We start from the raw sequence: 17,835 nt of genomic DNA on the forward strand, positions 1-17,835 counted from the left end.
AGCAGGACGTGTGCTGCCTGTGAGTGGGTAATATGTGTGAGATTTCCGTGGGCTAAGTATGTAGATAGGATGGCCAGGGGTTATTTTAAGAAGGACTTGCCTAAGAGGACTGTGTGATGGAGCAGAAGACTGTAATACCGATTCTCGATGGGGTGAACTGCCTGAATCCCAAAGGAAGAGGGTTGGGTTCTTAGATAGCCAGCAAGAGAAGGCCTTACTCCATCATAGGTTCTCCCCCAAAGCTGTAGAGCCCCTGCAAGGGAAAGAATATTTCCCTTTCATCAAATATTTCCTTTCATCACCTTCAAAGGGAGCCTGATCAATATCACCCATGCAAGACTGAATTGAGCTGTCTTCTGTGAACCCCTTACCTACTCCCTCAACCCCAGGGTTGTAAGAAGCCATGACTCCTTAGATGGGAGTAGATAGAACAGAATGGTCCACAGTGCCCTTTCCTCACTGTAAGTTCTGAACTTGAAACCCACATGGCCTGGAAAGAGAAGAGAGAAGTTTTAGGTTGAATGGAGGGGCTGGATGGAAGTTTTGTTATCACAGTGGATGCCACTTTTAATTACAAAAGTACCATTGTTCTTAAGATGGAAGGAAACTAGAGGATCCTTTATTATCCACAGATGACTAGGTGAGCTATGAGACTTGCCTGAGCTTTTCAACAAGAGTAGAGAAAGAACGATTGGCAGTGTATTAATTAATGGTGGAAAGATGGGAAAGAAGTGATTTCCTTTGCTTGCACTGTGTCCCTACCAGCTTATTCAAGACAATGATTGAGGACTTGTGTAGAGTGTTGGGGAAGCTGAACACACAAAGGTAAATTGGAACCAATCTTTTTTTTTTTTTTTTTTTTATGGTTTCTCTTAAACCCACAAACTGTGTGGTTATGATACTATAACATACTTGCTTTACTGTTCACACTGGTAGTGCTGGTGTGTGTATGCGTGCAATGTTGCTTTAGTCCTGTCTGACTGTAGCCCAACTGCACCCCCCCTCCCACCGCCACCCGACCCCGCCTCCTCTGTCCATGGGATTCTCCAGGCAAGAATACTGGAGTGGATTGTTGTGCCCTTCTCCAGGGAATCTTCTTGATCCAGGAATCGAACCTGTATCTCATACGTCTTCTGTATTGGCAGATGGGTTCTTTACCACTAGCACATACAGGTCTTGAAGAAAGAACTCAGGCTGAACAGACTTCAGGAAAATACCTGGTTTGGAACCTGGTAGTAAGAAAACAGCTCTCTCACACCTTCTGTTACCGAAGGGTTAAAGTCAGGAGGCTTCCTAAATTGCATGGCATCCCTGAAAGCAGTGTTTTTATTTTATTGTATTTTTGTTTTTTAAAGTTGCTATCATTTAAATTCTTTATTCTTCAGTAGTAGTATTTTCTGCTTCACAGATTAGGCAGAGAATGATTAGGCTCCTTGGCTGATGGGAGTCGCAGGATTGTGACCACTATGTTGCTGTAGGCAGTGATGGTCACAATGAGGGATAGCAGAATGACAAACGAAGTAACAAAGAAGAAATATGTTTCAACAGAGCTGGTGTCGGAGCAGGAGAGGTGAATTAAAGAGCCAAGGTCACAGAAGAAATGAGAGATGATATTGGGGCCACAGAATGATAACTGGGAAACTCTGAGCATCAGACCAGTGAAGAAGATGAAGGACAAGGAATAGCACAAGAAAATCAGGAGGAAACTAACCCTCAGGTTCATGATGGATGCATAGTGCAGAGGCTTGCAGATGGCCAGGTATCGATCCAACGACATCACTGCCATGAGAAAGAAAATCACTGCACCAAGAAATAAAAAGAAGAAGGCTTGAGTGAGGCAAGCAGGAAAGGGAATCGTTTGCCTTCCTGAAAGGAAGATGGACAGCAGTTTAGGAATGACTGTGGTGATGAAACAGCATTCGCAGAAGGAGAAAGTGCTCAGCAAAACATACATTGGCGTCTGGAGGCGATGGTCAGCCCAGGTGATGAGGATTATGATCGCGTTTCCCACGATAGAGGCCAGGTATGCAAGCAGGTGCACCAGGAAGAGGAGGCCCCTCAAGTGCTGGGCGGCAGGAAATGCCTCCAGAACGAACTCCTGGACGGTGGACTCATTTTTCACCCCCACAGTTCTCTCTGGAACCAATCTTTGAAAGATGTTTTAGGCCACTCGGAGCAATTTACATGGGAAAAGAGAAGATATATGACAATAATTCTGTGTTTTGAAGATCAATCTGGAAGTTATCTGTGCAGTGGTTAGATAAGGTAAAATTCAAAATCCAAAAAATCCCGAAGACTGTGGATTAGTCAAAAACGCATGATGAGATTACAGGGGTGGTAATAAAAAAATTAAGATGGCTTCTTTTAAAAGAGATATTTACAAGAAAACTGCCTTTCAAAGTAAGCAGGGAGTTTCACAGCCATTTTTTTCCTCCCTCTATTTAACATCTTGGGCTTCTCCACTGGCTCAGAAGTAAAGAATCCATCTGCCAACTCAGGAGATGTAGGTTTGACCTCTGAATCAGGAAGATCCTCTGGAGAAGGAAATGGCAAGCCACTCCAGAATTCTTGCCCGGGAAATCCCAAGGACAGAGGAGCCTGGCAGGTTACATCCAAAGGGTCGGAAAAGACAGGATTTAGCGACTAAGAACAACAACAATTTAACATCTTAGTTCCCCTAGACTATCCCCTGGAGGCTTGGAAGAGTTAACATTCCAGCCTTAGAACAAGGGACTTCTTAGAATGGGTGGCAAAGGAGAGAATTTAGTCTGTTTATTCACTGAGCTCTCACAGGGCTATGAATAAACTTATCAGAAAAAATCCAAGAAAGGGAGTAAGATCAGTGTCTATCACCTCACTGCCAAAATTTTAAACCAAACAGCATGTTTCTACACATCTCTACTCCCCCAAAGACCAAGAGGAAATGAGAAAGTTCAGACTGTAAATGTCAGTGAACTGCTTGAGTTACTGGGAAAATATATTTGCAATCCTTCATGTGGTTAAGCAGAGCTTCAGGGAAAATCTGGGATTTTCTAATAGAAGCTTTGATTTGTAATCAGTGTGCTCTGTCTATTGTTAGAATAGGCTTGATGTAGTGCGAGGGTGGGGCAAGTAGCATCCCAGTTTCCATTTAAATACAGTGTTCACTTTTACTTTTTAAGAACAGTCAGACCTATTCAAAATCTATTCCACTTTTGTGGAGGGACTTTTGGATATTCCGAATGACCAGGCTCATGTGATTTGTAGGTCCATGTCTCCTGCGATCCTTTCATTTCACAATTTAACAAACCTCAAACACAGCAATCTCTCCCCTCCGGTTCTTTATTTGAAGAATTAAGTCCTTGTATTAGGTTGGTGCAAAAGTAATCGCGGTTTTGCATTGTTGAACTTTGCTATTTGATACTGGAATACATTCTTAAATAGATGTAGTTATGTTGTACATCATTTTGATGCACATTTATCGCTTAATGGTTTTTTTTTTTTTTTTTTGCTAATGATATTACTTGCTGTGTATTTTAAATTTATTTTAGACTAGGGAAATGATGTCAGACAAAGAGCAAATTCAAGCGATTTTCTTATTTGGGTTCAAAATGGGTCACAAAGCAGTGAAGACAACTCACTACATCAGCAATGCATTTGGCCCAGGAACTGCTGACAAATGTCCAGTGCAGTGATGGTTCAAGAAGTTTTGCAAAAGAGATGAGCGCCTTGGAGATAAGGAGCACAGGGGCCAACTCTCAGAAGTCGACAATGACAAATTGAGAACCATCATCAAAACCGATCCTCTTACAACTACATGAGAAGTTGCTGCAGAACTCAATGTCGACCATTCTATGGTCATGCAGCATTTGAAGCAAATTGGAAAGGTGAAAAAGCATGATAAATGGGTGCCTCATGAGCTGACCGAAAAAAAAAAAATTGTTGTGAAGTGTTGTCTTTTTTTATTCTATGCAACAACAAACAATTTCTCGATCCAATTGTGATGTGTGACATAATGTGGATTTTATATGACAACCAACTCAGTGGTTGGACCAAGAAGAAGCTCCAAAGCTCTTCCCAAAGCCAAACTTGCACCAAAAAAAGAAAAAAAAGGTCATGGTCACACACGGTTTAGTGGTCCGCTGCCCATCTGATCCACTACAATTTTCTGAATTCTGGTGAACCCATTACATCTGAGAATTATGTTCAGCAAATTGGTGAGATGCACCAAAAACTGCAATTCCTGCAGCTGCCATCAGTCAACAGAAAGGGCCCAATTCTTCTCCACGACAACGTCTGACTTTACGTCCTACAACCAACGCTTCAAAAATTGAACGCATTCGGCTACGAAGTTTTGCCTCATCCACCATATTCACCTGACCTCTTGCCAACTGACTAACTCTTCTTCAAGCATCTTGACAGCTTTTTGCAGGAAAACCAGCTGGAGGCAGAAAATGCTTCCCAAGAGTTCATAGAATCCCTAAGCATGGATTTTTACTCTACAGGAATAATCAAACATTTCTCGTTAGCAAAAATGTGTTGATTGTAATGGTTCTTATTTTGCTTAATGAAGATGTGTTTGAGCCTAGTTATAATGATTTAAAATTCATGGTCTGGAACTCCAATTATGTTTTTACCCACCTAATAGTTCCGACATGAGGTTGTTAATAGTAGTTGTTACTGTTTATTGAGCACATGACTAAACAGCACACACTATCTCATTTAATTGTAGTAGAATCTGCAAGAAGTGTGTTTTTACAGCTTAAGGACTCTGAGACTTGCCTGTAAACACTCAAGTTAAAGAAATGATAGATCAGAATTAAAAGTAGGTCTGTTTTACTCCAGTCTGTTCTTTCTCCAGTGAGTCACTGCCAGAAGCAAAACTGTAAGGACCACACGGATCCAGAAGTGATGTCCACACCTGGAGAAGAAGGTCATTGCCATGCTGACCTAATACCCAAAGCTTTATGTGCTGGAGAATGGGCCCTGTCATTTGACAGGCATTGTCGTATAGGCCTTTTCATGAAATAATCTACATGTACCTGTTTAAATCCTACCTCTGTTTCCAGTAATACATAGTAACAGTAATATATCAATTTTTTCCCTTTTCCTTTTTCTAAAACATGATCTTTAATTCCTAAGGCATTACTTTGATCTTCCATGTCCTGAAGTTACGTCCTGTGTGCTTATTTCAAGCATGTTGAACTCATGCCTTTTGAGGTTAAATTTCCCCCTTTTGGTCTTTCCTCATTTCCTCTTTTTCTGCCTCTTATACCGATGGTCCTTTTTTTCTATTTCTTGTGATTTTGCTTAATTGCCGTGTTTGTTGAAGCCCTTTACTTTGTTCTTTATCTATGTTAATGGAATAACCACTTCTCTCTGCCCTTTATTTTTCCTTTATGGACTTCCTAGGCGGCACAAGTGGTAAAGAACCTGCCCGCCAATGCAGGTGATGTAAGAGATGCAGGTTTGATCCCAAAGTCAGCAAGACGCCCTGGAGGAGGGCATGGCATCCCACTCCAGTATTCTTGTCTGGAGAACCCCATGGACAGAGGAGCCTGGCGGGCTACAGTCTATAGCGTTGAAAAGAGTTGGACATGACTGAATCAACTTAGCCCGCAGGCACGGAGTTCCCATAATCTCACTGTTTATGAAAGGAGTGCTTCCTATCTCCTTTTTCTTTCTTTTCTACTTCTTTGGCTTTCAGAATAAATCAAGTCTGGAGTCAAATAACTATTACGAGAATTGAAATCCTACTAACTGTAGGGTATTGGACAGTTACCTAATGTGTTTAGCCAAAGTTGTTCTGTGACTAAAATAAGAATATTCACTTCACAGTGTTGCTGGGAATAATAAAACACATCACACATGTGATGTTTCTGGGTTTTAGTAGGTTTTCTTCTTTATGCTTTGTTTTTCTTATCCTTGTTTTACAGTCTTAAACCACTATTTTAACTTCTTTCTGTAGTACTTCCTCTTGCCTCCAATGATAGTCTACCCTGATCATGGTCTAAGAAATAGCTCTAAGTGTTGCATTGATGCACTGAACCTGACCTTTCTATTATCTCCTATTGCTGTTTTTATAGGTTTAAAACTAATTAAAATAGTTTTTAAAATATGTGACAGGCAGCAAGGATACAGCACTGAACCAAACAGGCAAAAATCCTTACCCTCCTAAAGCTTGGGCTTCCCTGCTAGCTCAGATGGTAAAGAATCTGCCTGCAGTGCGAAAGACTTGAGTTCAGTCCCTGGGTTGGAGAAGGGAATGGCAACCCACTCCAGTGTTCTTGCCTGGAGAATTCCACCGACAGAGGAGCCTGGAGAGCTGTAGTTCATGGAGTCACTGGGAATTGGACATGACTGAGCAACTAACACATAAAACTTATATTCTGTTGGGATTGGGTAAGGAAAGACGGACAATTTAAAAAGAGTTAAAAAAAGTGTAGAACGAACTTCTGGATTGGACACATTGAGGTGCTGAAAGGGTGGTGTACATTGAAGAGGGCACGGAAGCTCCATGCCTCATTCCATCCCCATAATGCACCGCTTCCATTTGGCTTTGCTGGCCTGCTGTGATTCATGGGGTCGCAAAGAGTCGGACACGACTGAGCGACTGAACTGAACTGAATTACATCCACACACACACAAAGTGAGTCTAGACAGAGTTTACACCCTTCACAAAAATTAGTTCATAATGGATCATAGATCTGAATGTAAAATGCAATAGTATAAAATTCCTGGAAAATAACAATGGTAAAAATCTAGATTACTTTGGGTTTATTGATGATTTTTTTGGATAGAACACCAAAGGCGTAATCCATGAAAGAATAAAAATTTGAACTTTATTATAATTGAAAACTTCTGTTATATAAAAGATACTGTCAAGGCAGTAATAAGACAGCTACAGACTGGGAGAAAATATTTGGAAAAGTCATATCTGGTAAAGAGCAATTTTCCAAACTATTCAAAGAACACTTAAATGTCTACAATAAGAAAATAAATCTCTTGATTAAGAAATGGGCAAAGCTTCTAAACAGAAACCTCAACAAAAGAGATATATAGATGATAAATAAGCAAATGAGAAGCTGCTCAATACCTTATGCCTCAGGAAACTGCAAATTAAAATGATAATAAGATACCACTACACACCTATTCGAATAGCAAAATCCAAAACAATGACAACACCAACTACTGGCAAACATGTGGATCAACAAGAACTCTCTTTCATTGCTAGTGAGAATACCAAATGTACAGTACGTCATGCTAAATGCCAGGCTGGAAGAAGCACAAGCCAAAATGAAGATTGCTGGGAGAAGTAACAATAACCTCAGATATGCAGATGAAACCACCCTTATGGCAGAAAGGAAAGAGGAACTAAAGAGCCTTTTGATAAAGGTGAAAGAGTGAAAAAAAATTGGCTTAAAATTCAACATTCAAGAAACTAAGATCATGGCATCTGGTCCCATCTCTTTATGGCATATTGATGGGGAAACAATGGAAACGGTTGACAGACTTAATTTTCTTGGGCTCCAAAATCACTGCAGATGGTGACTGCAACCAGGAGATTAAAAGACGCTTGCTCCTTGGAATAAAAGCTGTGACCAACCTAGACAGCATATTAAAAAGCAGAGACATTACTTGACCAACAAAGGTCCGTGTAGTCAAAGCTATGGTTTTTCCAGTAGTCATGTATGGATGTCAGAGTTGGACTATAAAGAAGGCTGAGCACCAAAGAATTGATCCTTTTGAATCGTGGTGTTGGAGAAGACTCTTGAGAGTCCCTTGGACTGCAAGGAGATGAAACCAGTCAATCCTAAAGGAAATCAGTCCTGAATATTCATTGGAAGGACTGATACTGAAGCCGAAGCTCCAGTACTTTGGCTACCTGAAGCCAAGAATTGACTTATTGGAAAAGCCCCTGATGCTGGCAAAGATTGAAGGCAGGAGGAGAAGGGGATGACAGAGGACAAGATGGTTGGATGGCATCACCGACTTGATGGACATGAGTTTGAGCAAGCTGCAGGAGATGGTGAAGGACAGGGAAGCCTGGCGTGCTGCAGACCATGGGGTCTCAAAGAGACGGACATGACAGAACAACACAACAGTCACTTTGGAAGACAGTTTGGCAGTTTCTTACAAAAGTAAACATATTCTTACTCTATGATCCAATATTCTCACTCCTTGGTATTTGCTCAAATGAGTTGAAAACATGTCCACAAAAACCACATCTGTACCCAGATGTTTATAGCAGCTTAATTCATAACTGCCAAAACTTGGAATCAACCTTTCACTGGATAAATGAACTGAATAAACTGTTATATTCATTCAGTGAAATATTATTCAATGTTAAAAAGAAATAAGCTATCCAGGCAGGAAGAGATATGAAGGAAAAAAATGGCATTTTGCTTAGTGAAAGAAGACAGTGAAAAGGCTACATATTATATAATTCCAACTATAAAAAAGCTTTGAAAAGGCAAGACTATGGTGATGTAAAAAGATCAATGGTTGCCAGGGGTTATGAGGGAGGGAAAGATGAATTGGCTGAGCACAGAGGATTTTTAGTGCAGTAAAATTATTCTGTTTGATACTCTAATGGTAGATTCATGTCATTATGCATTTGTCTAAAAACACACAGACTGTACAATACCAAGAATGAACTCTAATGTAAACTTTGTGCTGCCAGTGATAATGATGTATCAATGTAGGCTTATCAATTGTAATGAACATACCACTCTGCTATGAAAAATGGCAAGCTGTTTTCCTTCTTTATGGTAAGTATTCTCTCAAGTAACTCAGTGAGTAAAATGTATCTAGGTTCATAATAACTCTATGAGGCAGGAAGAACATCTAATATATTTCTGTTTGATGACAGAACTGGTTTGCAGGGAAGTTAAGTGACTTGTTATGGCAACTTAGATTGTTCAGAGCACAGTAAAATTAGAGTTCTAGTCCTTTAAATCCCAATCTTGCATCCTCTTCCTTCTTTCTATAGCTTGTGATGGGCTTCTCAGGTGGCTCAGTGGTAAAGAATCCATTTTTCAATGTAGGAGACATAGGTTTGATCCCTGGGTCAGGAAGATCCCCTAAGAAGGAAATGGTGACCCACTCGTATTCTTGCCTGGGAAATCCATGGACAGAAGAGCCTGGTGGACTACAATAGTCCATGGGGTCCCAGCAAAGTCGGACATGACTTAGCGAGTAAACTACAACATAGCTTGTGGTATAATTTATAAATAGTACTTTTATTATACACTAGAGAGTTGGACTCATCTCATACGCTAGTACAGTAATGCTCAAAATTCTCCAAGCCAGGCTTCAGGAACATGTGAACCGTGAACTTCCAGATGTTCAAGCTGGTTTTAGAAAAGGCAGAGGAACCAGAGATCAAATTGCCAACATCTGCTGGATCATCGAAAAAGCAAGAGAGTTCCAGAAAAACATCTCTTTCTGACTTATTGATATGCCAAAGCTGTTGACTGTGTGGATCACAATAAACGGTGGGAAATTCTGAAAGAGATGGCAATACCAGACCACCTGACCTGCCTCTTGAGAAACCTATATGCAGGTCAGGAAGCAACAGTTAGAACTGGACATGGAACAACAGACTGGTTCCAAATAGGAAAAGGAGTACGTCAAGGCTGTATATTGTCACCCTGTTTATTTAACTTTTATGCAGAGTACATCATGAGAAACGCTGGGCTGGAAGAAGCACAAGCTGGAATCAAGATTGCCAGGAGAAATATCAAGAACCTCATATATGCAGATGACATCACCCTTATGGCAGAAAGTGAAGAGGAACTAAAAAGCCTCTTGATGAAAGTGAAAGAGGAGAGTGAAAAAGTTGGCTTAAAGCTCAATATTCAGAAAATGAAGATCATGGCATCTGGTCCCATCACTTCATGGCAAATAGATGGGGAAACAGTGGAAACAGTGTCAGACTTTATTTTTTTGGGTTCCAAAATCACTGCAGATGGTGATTGCAGCCATGAATTTAAAAGACACTTACTCCTTGGAAAGAAAGTTATGACAAACCTAGATAACATATCAAAAAGCAGAGACATTACTTTGCCAACAAAGGTCCGTCTAGTAAAGGCTATGATTTTTCCAGTGGTCATATATGGATGTGAGAGTTGGACTGTGAAGAAAGCTGAGCGCTGAAGAATTGATGCTTTTGGACTGTGATGTTGGAGAAGGCTCTTGAGAGTCCCTTGGACTGCAAGGAGATCCAACCAGTCCATCCTAAAGGAGATCAGCCCTGGGTGTTCATTGGAAGGACTAATGCTAAAGCTGAAACTCCAATACTTTGGCCACCTCATGCAGAGTTGACTCATTGGAAAAGACTCTGATGCTTGGAGGGATTAGGGGCAGGAGGATGGACTCGATGGACATGAATTTGAGTGAACTCTGGGAGCTGGTGATGGACAGGGAGGCCTGGCATGCTGCGATTCATGGGGTCGCAGAGTTGGACACAACTGAGTGACTGAACTGAACTGAACTGAAGAAGTTGGAATATTTGACAACTGCATTCAGAGTGACTGGTTGATAGTAGTATTAAAACCCCTGTGATTTTTATGCAAGAGGTGAGTCTTTTCAGGTCAGATCTAAGATGTATATTGCATTCTATGATAAGCTACTAAAATTTCCTGCTCTTGAAGGGCATCAGAAATTCTTAGAGAACTGAAAACAGAAAATATAGCAAATACATTGTAGAGGACATTCTCATATAACCCTGCATAAAGACACAGATAACAATTTAAAGCCTGAATTTTGGGTATTTGCTGACAATGGAAGGGTTTCTTATGCAACCATCAAATGAAATATTAGGAAGTGACATTTTAATGCCCAACTTTAAACCAAAGGTACAACAGGAATACAATTGGATCAAATGAGAAACCAATTCCCTTAGCAACACCTGCTAAGGATCTTCATCACTTTTTATTTTTTCAGTTGCAGCAGAACATCCATTCTTCCTTAGTCATAAGGTACTGGGCACAGAGGAACCTGATTAAACACTGCATTTCTCAGCCTTGTTGGAAGGTTTACATGACCATGTGACTAAGGTCTGGCCAGTGGGTTATTATTGAAAATGATATGTTCAAGTTCCCTGTTGTATCTGAAAACGTAGGGGTTTCACTTCTCCCAGACTAGAATGGGTATGTGATCATGGGATCTGGAGCACCCTTGCTGGACCACAAGATGGAGCCAGATGTTGAGGATGGCAAAGCAGCAGGATGGAAGTCTGCCTACCTACATTTTAGTGAGAGAGAGTAAACTATTCTCTTCTTTAGGCAAGTGTCATTTTGGTTTCTCCATTCCAGCAACTGAAGCAGTTCCTAACACAGAAGTCAATGTAAAAACTATATTTTATTGAATTTATAATTTGTTACATATTATTGTTCTAAAACTAACAAGAGTAACCATGCATATTGTTCTCTCTCCAGAGTATTACCTTAGGCATTTTCATTCTAGTTGATGTCCTTTTGAATGTTACAGTTAACGGGGCCTTCTGTGTGTTATTATAGTTCATTATTTGGGTTGAATGGACCTCCAAATGGGAAAGAAAGTGAGAGCAGGTGAGAGAGCACATTCAAATGATAAGAGTAAAGATCTGGTGCCTCGTGTGGGCACATCACTTCCAGTGCTGCACACAGCGTGGGGTGTTGCCCTGACCTCTTTTAGCTAAGTGATCCAAATGCAGCACTATTGTAAATTTCCTGAATTAATTAATCTTTGCTGTGTTAGGCCGATAGTTTCAAATTGAAACAACATGTCTAAGATTTTTTCCTTTATGTTTAAAATGCAGATAATACCTTTCCAGTTTCCCTCAAGCCCCATTTGGTGGTCCAATAATGTTAGTGTCTTGTGATGAGTATACAGACAGATAATGCCGTATACATAGAATAATAATAATAAAGCATATATATAGGGCTTTCCAGGTGGTACAGTGGTAAAGAATCTACCTGCCAATGCAGGAGATGCAAGTTCGATCCCTGGGTCAGGAAGATCTCCTGGAGAAGGAAATGACAACCCACTCGAATATTCTTGCCTGGAAAATTCCATGGACAGAGGAGCTTGGCAGGCTATAGTCCATGGGGTTGCAAAGAGATGGACACATGTGTGTGTGTGTGTGTATATATATATATATATATATATATATATATAAAATACCATACACACACACACACACACACACACACACACATATATATATATATATATATATAAACTTTTTTTTCTATTAAGTAGTAGAGTTGATTTACAGGGAAAAAATGACAGGGGAAGGAGAGCAAGGTTGGCTGCTAATGCACAGACCCATTCACTTTCACACTTCGGGGTTAGTACCTTGATCCAGGTATCCTTAGTACAATAGGCTTTAATTTAGGCTGGCAGTTCCACGAGAAGAAAGTAGGCACATTGTGGAGAGACTTTTCGATTTAATCTGCATCTATTTTGGATGTGTTAGTTAGAGCTGAAAGGAATAAGTACATAAGCTGAGAATCTATTGATTCAAGCAGGACCATTTTCATATGTTCTTTTTCTTCCCACTGCTTTCTCATTATTCTTGCCTTTTTACTTGCTCTTCAGACCTCTGTTGCTTAATGAGTTCACACCTTCATTGAATTCTCCACCAGGATGCTTATTTCCTGATCCAGGAAAGTTCATTAACATGTACAAATAATAGAGACTCAAGGTAGAAACGTCCAAAGCAATGGATTGGCTCCTTGTCACAATTTTGTAGTCTTTCCTATCCCTTGACCTGTGGACTTCTTTGTCTATAGAGAAAGTTCAAGAACTAGTCTGGAAAGAAAATAGAAGGAAAGACCTGGAAGGTATTGTGTGAAGGTATAGGATTCAGTTGACTTGTTTTTGTCTGTTTTTTAGTTGCTCTGTTGTGTCTGACTGTTTTGTGACCCCCATGGACTGTAGCCCACCAGGCTCTTCTGTCCATGGGATTTTCCAGGCAAGAATATTGGAGTGGGTTGCAGTTTCCTCCTCCAGAGGATCTTCCCAACCCAGGAATTGAACCTGCGTCTCCGTGTCTCTTGTATTGCAGGCAGATTCTTTACCGCTGAGTCACCGTTTATGAATAGAATTAAAGTTGCAGCTTGAAAAACTTCATACATGTAACATTTTCTAAAGGAGTACATTTCCCAAACTTTGAGCTTTAGTGTGTTAGTCAAATTAAAAAGAAATGTGAAGACTGGCACATAATCATGAACTCCTTTTCTCTTTCCCTGAATGGCTATAAGTTGTGATGGGAACACAGAATAAACTTATATCATCTTAAGCACAGAAATTTCATGTTAGTTATAGCAGAAAGGAGAGAATATTAGAATATACTTACCCTAATATAACCAACCAAAAAATTAAGAGATATAATTTTAATGTTAAGAAATGAAAGTCTTTTGGGGGTGAATATACTTGTCTCTATTAAAAACTCCATATGTGGGTCTTGTTATATTTTTCTGAATTTTAATCAGGGTAGGGAATGGTGAGATATCCCTTTTAACCTATAACTAGATTGCCTGCATGCATGCTATGTCACTTCAGTTGTGTCCTACTCTCTGTGACACCTGCCAGGCCCCTCTGTTCATGAGATTCTTCAGGCAAGAATACTGGAGTGTGTTACCATGCCCTCCTCCAGGGGATCTTCCTGACCCAGGGATCAAACCTACATCTCTCACATTTCCTGCATCAGCGGGCGGGTTTTTACCACTAGTAACTGGTGGCTCAGACAGTTAAGAATCTGCCTGCAGTGCAGGAGACCTGGGTTCAATCCCTGGGTTGGGAAGATCTCTGGAGGAGGGCATGGCAACCCACTCCAATATTCTTGCCTGGAGAATCCCCACGGACAGAGGAGCCTGGTGGCTACAGCCCATGGGGTCACAAAGAGTCGGACATGACTGAGCAACTAAGCACAGCAACACCACATGGGAAGCCCTATAATTAGATTATGGATACACATTATTGAGTGCACATACAAACAACTCCGTTTATTGAGAGTTACCTGAATCTGCTTCTTGTGCAAATCCTTTTTGCCCAATTACCCACATTTGCATTCCTTCTGAGGCCTCATGCTTCTTCTTGGTCTGGAGCTGATCTTCCATTGTTGGCATATTTTGCCTTCTTGCTTTCCTGGCTCCTTTTGGTCCTTGGGATGTTAATAACAATATTGAACACCGTCACATGGTAGTTATCCATCAGTTTAACCTTCTATCTCCCAAGAACCTTTCCTGAGATACAGCCGCACTGAGCTGGAGCTTAAAGTCAGTTTGCACAAATCACTGTGACTGGCTTCTTGCTAAGGTAGGGGAAGCTTGAGAGCTGTGACAGAATGCTTCTGGATAAAATGCAGTGAGGGAAATGGCTGAAACCATCGTTTTAAATAGAATCAATGTTTGTCAGCTGCCTCGCCATCTTGTACCAACATGACATTGGTAGCTAGAATATAGGTAACAAATGAAAAATACCTCTCCTAGGAACCCTCTCCTCAAACAAATATTGTAAAGTAACCTAAGTGAAGTGAAGTGAAGTGAAGTGAACTTGCTCAGTCGTGTCCGACTCTTTGCGACCCCGTGGACTGTAGCCCGCCAGGCTCCTCTGTCCATGAGATTCTCCAGGCAAGAATACTGGAGTGGGTTGCCATTTCCTTCTCCAGGGGATCTTCCCAACCCAGAGATCAAACCCGGGTCTCCCTCATGGCAGGCAGATGCTTTGTCCTCTGAGCCACCAGGGAACGCCTACCCAAAGAACAGAGTTAACCAACAATAGAAATGACATTTTGAAACTCCTTTTTCAAATGTTTATCTCTATTAGTTAACTGAAATTCCTTATGAGAGAGCTATAATAAGCAAAATGTAAGAAAATATTTGTCAGACTTCTGTTGCTCAGTAAGTTAAGATCACAGGCTTATGGTTATTATATGATTTCTGTGTATTTTATGTGCAATGCATCTTTTTAGAATTTAAACAAATGTCATTGCACCTGCTTTCCTTGGGGTCCCTTTCTTGATATTAACCATGTGAATACCATAAAGCCCGAATATTAAGGGTTTTGCTTCTTTCCATTATAAGAGTTCTAATAATTAAAGCAGAAGGATAATTGTGACATGGCGGCCAAAAACAACAAGAAAAATCTCAAGATGAATTCCAGAAACACTAGGGAACAGCTGTATTATCACACCTAGAAAATTAATTCAGATGAAAATTAATTCAGAAATAAGTCCCCCTTCAATCTCTCTTCTTGAAAAGAAAACGTGGTGAAAATTATGGCTTGGGAAAACCCAGAAAAAATTTCCTTCATGTGCCCAACTTAGAAATTTCTCATGCTTTTGCTTGCTGTTTCACATCTAATGACAAGGAAGTAATTAACTATCTTATTTCAAAGAAAGGACTTTAAACATTGTTCTTTCCAAACTACTGGCTTATAAAATTGAAGTAGCAGTGGCAGCAAAGGTATTATTTAAGGAGAATGAGATAAAGTTAAAACTTTTTTATATTAATTTAGCTAATAATTATTTATTGAGAAACTCACATGGTAGTCATTTTCATGGTTATTGGAGAGACAGAGATATGAAATATGCTACCACAGCCTTCAGTGAACTTGAATTCTTTACAGTGAATGATATTTTGCTTTATATGTAGCAGTTGACACATTTATTGACTATAGTACCTAAATTCTAGATTTTATAGGAGTGGCTATGTTTGGGTTTACTTGAAAGCAGAACTCGAAACACAAGCCTTTTATGCAGGTAGTTTAGCTGGGGGATGATCTCAAAGGTCAGGAGTGCCTGGGATAAGAGAGGAGGGACCAGTATAAGGATGGCTACTGCTGCAGGCAACCGCTATGGTAGCCAGTACAAAAGATGCAGAGAAATGTGTCATTTATAATCAAGAACTGAATACATAAAATTACCGTTCTAAAACTACAGTGAATAATGTGGACAACATATAAATGAGGACAAAACTGTTTCATTATAGATCAGTGGCTCTCAATTGAGATTGACTTGTCACCCCTGAAGGTGATACTTGGCATTGTCCGGAGATACATTTTGTGGTCAAGAAGGTGACAGGGGTGGGTATAGAGAGATGAGGGATGGAAATGGGGAGGGATGAGACGGTAGCTACTGGTATATTGTGGGTAGAGGCCAGGGATGCTGGCTTTCTATAATCACCTTATAATGTACAGGATAGCCCTCCCCTTCCCCAGTACAAAGAAATATCTGGCAAAAATGCCGGTTATACTGCTGTTGAGAAACCCCCCTCAAACATTACTATATAGCAAAGGGAACTCTACTCGGTACACTGTGGTGACCTAAATGAGAATCGAAAAGAGAGAGGCTATATTAATATGCATCTGTTCAGTTCAGTCGCTCAATCGTGTCCAACTCTTTGTGACCCCATGGACTGCAGCATGCCAGGCTTCCCTGTCCATCACCAACTCCTGGAGCCTACTCAAACTCATGTCCATTGAGTCGGTGATGCCATCCAACCATCTCATCCTCTTTTGCCCCCTTCTCTTTCCGCCTTCATTAATATGTATGCATATAGCTAATTCATTTTGCTGTACCACAGAAACTAATACAACTTTGTAAAACAACTATACTCCAATAAAAATTAAAAAAAAAAAACATGGAAATGATCATGCCATCAGGGCATTTGTTGAAATGTAGATTCTATTTGGTAGGTCCAGGGTAGAACCTGACATCTTATTTCTTATAACATTTCTCAGGACTTTTCTAAATTGATTGCTCTTTACCTGAAATTTTCAGTTTTATAGAGGTCAATATAGGTATCTACAACCTATCCTCAATGTTTCAAAATGCCTAATATACACCATATATTTATGTCATGATAATAGGACACTGGTCTACAAAAAATATCAAAGTGATAGGTTTTTTAATGGAATTATACAACTCATTGTCTCAGAATATATATCTCATACTAATCATAAAGTAATAATAAAATTTCTTACAGAAAGTGTGGGAATCTTTGATCTATAATATTGTCCATCCTTGTCAGGACAAGATCAAGCCAATTTACATATAAAATGCTTTTTGTCTATGAAAATCTGCACTCTCATCAAACAGAATCACCAGTTTTCCTGACTCTTAGGGACATTTTTGACTCATCTGAGGAAGGCACCTGGGTTGAAACCTCTTTGACTCCGACCATTTCTGAACATGTCACATAGTCCCTTGTCTCCCTTGGAAAGGAGAAATAACATGGTTTTCTTTCAGCAGCAGAGACTGTGCTTGGGCAAAATGTGTCATCCCTGGTTTTCCATTCTTGATATTCTCTGAGGGGGATGTAGGTGGGACAAGAACATACTTGGGATTTTTAAAAAAATAAATGTGTCATAAAATCTATTGTGACAGGTTTTAAAGAAGTCCCTGTAACTGGGCAAAAATGAGAAGACAACACTGGGAGACTGGACAGAAATACAACAGCCCTGCAAATTTCTTTATTTCCCTTGTCTTTGTCTCTCCTGCTGAGTTGAAATGTTCCTTCCACGGAGTCTGTGATGCTTGCAGAGTGGAAGGTCTCTGGCACTCCAAAGCAAAAACCCTCCAACAGCCTCCAGTTCCTAAAGAAGAGGCAATTACAACCCCTCTTTCCTGGGAAGTGTCAGTCATGAAGGCAAAGGGGCCTTTGGAAATGGGTTGGAGTGTGCCAGTCATTCAAAGGGTAAATCCGATAGTGAGCGAATGGTGCGGTCCTGCGTGCAGTGCCAGCAGGCAGCTTCTGGCTACAAACTCTTTTGCAGGGATAAAAGCCTTCCAAGTGGAGTTTGAGCAATTCTAAATATTTCATACCTGTGTTTGAACAAAAAGTTGCCATGGGAAGGCTGGCATGA

At 40.3% G+C, this 17,835-nt stretch overlaps 1 protein-coding gene across 1 annotated transcript; it reads right to left on the reverse strand.

Annotated features, from left to right (window-relative positions):
• Positions 1-1,402: 1,402 nt before the first annotated feature.
• On the reverse strand, positions 1,403-14,087 carry LOC129650917 (olfactory receptor 49-like). Its single transcript, XM_055579697.1, has 2 exons — positions 13,988-14,087; positions 1,403-2,136 (listed from the first exon to the last, which is right to left on the reverse strand). The coding sequence occupies exons 1-2, from the start codon at positions 14,085-14,087 to the stop codon at positions 1,403-1,405; spliced, it is 834 nt and encodes a 277-aa protein (XP_055435672.1).
• Positions 14,088-17,835: the final 3,748 nt, after the last annotated feature.

This window comes from Bubalus kerabau, chromosome 4 (genome assembly GCF_029407905.1).
Source record: "Bubalus kerabau isolate K-KA32 ecotype Philippines breed swamp buffalo chromosome 4, PCC_UOA_SB_1v2, whole genome shotgun sequence".
In the NCBI taxonomy this organism is placed as follows: Eukaryota; Metazoa; Chordata; class Mammalia; order Artiodactyla; family Bovidae; genus Bubalus; species Bubalus kerabau.